The 6,000-nt window shown below is 35.0% G+C and overlaps 1 protein-coding gene across 2 annotated transcripts; it reads left to right on the top strand.

The window, feature by feature from the left end:
* Positions 1-276: 276 nt before the first annotated feature.
* LOC133292453 (transcription factor TCP19) lies at positions 277-2,129 on the top strand. 2 transcript variants are annotated; one of them, XM_061490900.1, is made up of 3 exons: positions 295-513; positions 633-720; positions 870-2,129. In XM_061490900.1, the coding sequence occupies exon 3, from the start codon at positions 871-873 to the stop codon at positions 1,966-1,968; it is 1,098 nt and encodes a 365-aa protein (XP_061346884.1). In that variant the 5' UTR covers positions 295-513; positions 633-720; position 870; the 3' UTR covers positions 1,969-2,129. The 2 variants fall into 2 exon arrangements, with proteins under 2 accessions (XP_061346933.1, XP_061346884.1); XM_061490949.1 differs by having other exon boundaries at positions 277-1,684; positions 1,832-2,129.
* Positions 2,130-6,000: the final 3,871 nt, after the last annotated feature.

Below are 6,000 nucleotides of genomic sequence, written 5' to 3'. Positions count from 1 at the left end.
TGCAGAATTTATCCAATATGATTAATATACGGAATTGATCACATTGATTTGAAATATCTTTTAAAAAATAAATTAAATAAGTAGTGTTGGTTGCCAAAGTTTTATACTTCACCGACGTTTATCATTAACATACTCTTAAATAAAAAAGGGATTTATAATTAAAAAACAACTTTTTAGATATGAATGTTTCTTTCTTCTTAAAAACTTTTCAACTAATAAAATATTAATTATCATTAAAAAGTGTAATAACTTTCCCCGTTACCTAGCAACACATTTGGAAATTTTTTTTTTTTTTTTTTTATGGAATATGGCAAATTGTTATCAATTAGGCAAAAAATCTACAAGAGGAACAGTAATCCGCACTAAAGATGGGGCTCACATCCTAGTGGCCCATCTGATGTGTAGAGTGTATCCAGCCGTTGATTCTATTTAACCGTGCAAATAAATACAGACCTGAGCCTGAGGGACCCTCTCATCTAATGCGGTTAAGTGGGGCTCTCTTCCATTGTTAGGGTTTGTTTCTCTGTGTTTCTTGTTGTCTCCTATTTTATTTTATTTTTACGTATAATTTTTTAATTAGAATAACCACTCTTCCAATTCTCAATTAGTCTTTCTAATCCTTTGGAGTGCAGGAAAGCTTCATTGCTTCAAAGCACAGTCAACGTATCAAAACTCTGCTTCTCTGTTGTTCTTGATTTCTGCCCCTGCAAAACACACACAGTAGCCCCTCCAAAATAGATTTGAATTTTTACTGCTTCTTAAATTCATAAATTTAAAATCTTTTCCCTGTTTATTATATGGGTTTTGATCATACTTTTCTGGGTCTTTTTTAATTTAAGAATTTCTGGGAATTTTTTTTTTTCACTAAGGATGGAAGCGAATCCTACCCGTGATGGCCATTTCAGCGAAGAAGAGGACACCCACAGTGTCGATGTCTCTCCCTCCGAGACGGCGACGCCAATGGTGGTGGAGCCGCCGGAGCAACCGCCGATGGCTGCACTGAAAGAAGAGGTCACGGACACGGAGCAAAGCCTGGAAGAGCCTCTTCCGGTGAGCGTTATTCCGATGCCGTTGACTACGTCAACGCTGGCGGTGGCGAGGAAACCGTCGAAGGACCGCCACACGAAGGTGGAGGGCCGCGGCCGGAGAATCCGAATGCCGGCGACGTGCGCCGCCAGGATCTTCCAGCTGACCCGGGAGCTGGGCCACAAGTCCGACGGGGAAACAATCCGGTGGTTGCTTGAGCAAGCTGAACCGGCGATTATAGAAGCCACCGGTACCGGAACGATCCCGGCCATCGCTGTGTCCGTCGGCGGCACCCTAAAGATTCCAACATCATCGCCAGCGAGGCCAGATGGAGAAGATACCCCGAGGAAGCGAAGGAGAAGAGCATCGAACAGTGAGTTCATTGATGTGAACGATCAAGTTTCAGTGTCTTCAGGGCTTGCACCAATTGCACAAACCGCATACGGTGGTGGTGGTGGTAATGGTGGCGGCGGCGCACTAGTCCCTTTGTGGCCTGTGGGTGGCGGCGGTGGGTCTAATGGTACAGGGCCTTTCTTAATGTTCCCGAATGGTGGAAACCAGCCTCAGTACTGGGCCATTCCTGCAACTGCAGCACCGTTTTTTAATGTACAAGCAAGACCCATTTCGGATTTTGTTTCTGCTATGCAGATGCAACATGGTGACCAATTAGGTCAGGTGATGGTGAAGCCTTCTTCCGGGTCCACTTCAAATGGTGCCTCTGCCTCTGCCTCTGCATTGGGTTCTGCTAACTCTTCATCCACTTTGGCTCCTAGTTTGAGCTCAGGAACTACTACTAGTACTACAGTTACCTCATCCTCCAGTGCTACCACCACTCAGACGCTCAGGGATTTCTCTTTGGAAATCTATGACAAGAAAGAGCTTCAATTCTTGGGTCGCTCTGCTTCAAATTCAGAACCACTACCTCCCACTTCAAAGGCTTGAGAATTGTAGCACTAGCAGCATGTGGGAGGAAAAAGGTTTTGACTTTAGGGTTTTTTTTTTTTTTTTTTTTTTTTTAATATTTGGGAACTAAAGGACAGAGATAGTTTCTGCCATCTGTGTTTTGTTTGTTTTTGGTTAATGCTTAGGAACATATTTCAAGACTCTTTATTTAGGCCTCCTTTGTCTCCAAACTCTTGATTTGCATTAATTTCCATTTTTATTTTTATTCTTTTATCTTTTAATCTTGTTATTGGGAATAAATAACTGGACGAGAAGCGAAAGAAAATTGGACTTTTGAGCTCAAAAAAGTGGGGTCGTGCGGGGTCGAGTATGCACGTGCTAGGTGGGTTAAGTGTTAACCGATAACTCGTGGGAGGGTGAGGTTAGCGGTGTGGGGGTACTAGCTGACCCTTAAGTATATGCATCAACGAGAGAAGTGGGGTCCATGAAGTGGTTTTGATGTTGTTTGTGCACGTGTTATGCAGTGGGGCCCATAAATGTGGATGGGAAAAGTAAGGTGGTCCGTGTAGCATGGTGAGTGGTTGAAGTTGGGCCACGAGATTCGGTCATGTGATTGTTATTTTTGAGGCACGTGTCCCTAGGATTTTGTGGGACCCTCTCTTATGGGTAGAATAGGATGCCCCTCTACACGTGTCGATCTGTGGGGGGAGTTTAGTGGTTGGTCCACACGTGTACCCACGCTTTACTGACCACAACGCGTCCTTCTCAAGGTACCTATTATGAATGAAAATTTTTTGTTATAAAAAAAGGGACTGAATTAGATCCGAAATGATAATAAAGGTATACCGTGACCATCGTATAGTATAAGTTTATATAGTAGGATCTCTTTATACATTAAAATGATGTATAACTTAATCAAGTCTAAGGGTGTAGAGTTAGGCCTGATAAGGGGTTGATGTATTAATGTTGCTTAAAAGTGCAATTTTCAAGAACTAATATATCATTTCAATATTAATATATCAAAATAATTTTTTTTAATATATTAATTTTTAAAATATTGAAGGATATTATCTTATACAATACCATACTAAATGTAGGATAGTATTAAAATTTAATCAAGTCTTATACTATGAAACTTTATTCTGTACTATGTACCAAACATGCCCTGAGAACCAAATTGAATGAACATGCGATAGAATGAAAAATAAAATATCACGCGAGTGTGAATATAGAAAATATTCGTAAGAGCAAAAAATAGGAAATAACAGTTCAAAACAACTAATTTAGCAGTTCAAAAAATGCTAACTGCACGATTTGTAACATTTGGTTGAAGAAATCCACCTTCTATGGACCAACTAAAGAACTGATTTATTAAATACTAGGGGTTTGTTCTGAATATTTTGCGATTCCTTTGTACAAATATTTCACATGGGAGTTGATGTGAACGAAGCTAAAATGGAGTATTTAAATTTACAAAAAAAAAAATTGGAGTATTTAATGTTGACGGAGGGTAAATCACATTTTGTATTTAAAGAGATTTAAATTACACTGTATTTCTTTGAAAATTACACTCGTTTAATCTTTGCTATACTTTAGTTTATGGGTTTTATTATTATAATGTTACATGATATAAGAACATTTTTCTATCCTTACAATAAAAAAAAGAGAGAAGGTGGAATCATGAAAGAGAACAAAAAAATATGTGGACCTCACCTCTTAATTGTGTGTGTAGAAAAATTTTCTTAGATTATGTAACATGATAATAATAAAACCCTTAGCTTATTATACTGTAAACGAACCTATTAATAACGGAGAGTAATTATAAACTAGTTTCACTTGTGTAATTTTTCTTTCTACAGAATTACCAGTGTCACTAACAGTTATTTTTGAACACCTTAATATCAACTTTAAATCTCTACTATTGACTTTAGGACTTTATCCTAAAAACTGTATTTTATTTTCGAAAGTCCCAAAATCGATATTAAACATTTAATACTAGCCATGGATGACACTGAAATTTGCAAACAAATAAAAATTATCCCTAAGTTCATTTAGTTAAAATAAACTAAGGGTTTTGATTTTATCATGCAGTAGGAGATAGATATCTCATGCTATAATACTTTTTATGGGGGGCCACATTTATTAAAAAAATAAAAAAACAAAAAAAATATTGCACAAAAATCGAAGGGTAGCTGATAAGAGAGAACAACTCTTCTATAACATGAGAAAATATTATATATATAAATATTATATATATATATATATATATATATATATATATATATATATATATGAGGCAGGATCCTTTGACACCGGTGTAAAATTTGAAGTTTGACACCTCATCTGATAACCGTTAGATCAAAAAATATCAATGGTGTCACATGATTACAAATAAGAGTCGTTGATCTTTTTTTTATCTAACGGCTCTCAAATGAGGTGTCAAAGGATCCCGCCTATATATGAGGTAGGATCCTTTGACACCAGTGTCAAATTTGAAATGTGACACCTCATCTGAGAGCCATTAGATAAAAAAATATCAATGGTGTCACATGCTTACAAATCAGAGTCGTTAATCATTTTTGATCCAACGACTCTTAGATGAGTGTCAAACTTCAAATTTGACACCGGTGTCAAAGGATCCTGCCTCTATATATATATATATATATATATATATATATATATATATATATATATATATGATGTGGACCGGGCCTGGGTTGGGCTTATTTTTGGTCGGGTTGGACTCAGTCAACAATTAAAATTGCTGCTTTGTTATTGGGCTACACGACCACGAAACTTTTTTTTAGAGTTCTGTCGGTGCTTTTTGATAATAAAATTTTTAGTTTTTCATCACAATTTTTTCACATGAAGCTCTCTTTTATTCTCGGATTTAATTTATTTTTTTAAAAAAACTCATCTTTAGAAATTTTATTTTTTATTTTTACTGTGTTAATAATTTCAATTAAAAACAAAGTTTATGTAAGTTATTTTATCAAATGATTCATTTTAAATTTAAATTTTAAATAATGTTTACCTACAATTTTTATAAAATCACCGAATAGCTTTGAGTTTTAATCTTTGAGCTTTTATCTACTGTTAACTTTTAGCTTTAAAAAAAATATTGCGCTAAACATGATCATATCTATTTATTAAAAAGTCATATATAGGTTGGATAACTTTAATAATTTTTTATACATCTTAATGAATTAATAATGTTTTTATCATCCCTTGTGATCCAATTTGAAGTTCATCCTTTCTATATATTTGTCAGTCCTACAATATCTTATAATAATCCTTCCATCCTTGTGCTACTTATAGACTTTTCCATCAACCTGCTTTACTAAGATCAACTTTTTATTAACGCAAGCCGAATGAAGATTTTGATTTTCCTAGTACTAACATGATACAAATTTAATAGTTCAAATATTGAATAATATACATAATTTAAATAAATTTTTTTGAGTGTTGTACATTTTCAAATACCAAAAATAACCATATTATTTAAAAAACTATATGTTTAAATAACTGAGCTAAACCAAATAATCAACGGCAAAACAATATATTTGCATAATTTTTTTTTAATTCATTGCTGTTATTAGCATGTCATTTATAACTAAGAATAGTCTCAATATCTTCAATGATTCAAGCGGAAAAATGAATGTTCAAAAAATATTCCTTTCGATTAATTCTGATTTCCTTTGTAATTACCCGAACATCAGATAAAAGGAAACTTCCCGCATAAAGGAGGCAATTTGTTAGTGCAGAATTTTGTACTCCATCTCTCATCAACTTTATAGCTTAACTGAACTAACCTGAAAGGTATACACCAACAGAACAACTAAGGAAGTAGTATGTTACCTAACAATGATGTACTTTCATGCGGTACACCTGAATAAGGAAAAACCTATTCTTACAAGGAAAACAAAACCATAACATCCCCTTAATCAATTATCAAAGATGTGTCTAGGTGGATTGATATACTAGTCTTAAAGCAGAACAAAAGGTGAGTCAAAAGTCTGTACTTCTAGGCTAATATTCCAACCTTGAGTGGCTTCAAAGTAGAATAATTCA

This window comes from Gastrolobium bilobum, unplaced genomic scaffold, assembly GCF_033153095.1.
Source record: "Gastrolobium bilobum isolate Gb01-03AN ecotype WA unplaced genomic scaffold, APGP_CSIRO_Gbil_v1 utg77129, whole genome shotgun sequence".
Lineage (NCBI taxonomy): Eukaryota > Viridiplantae > Streptophyta > Magnoliopsida > Fabales > Fabaceae > Gastrolobium > Gastrolobium bilobum.
The sequence above is the reverse complement of the archived record's forward strand: the minus strand, read 5'-3'. Positions and strand labels throughout refer to the sequence as shown.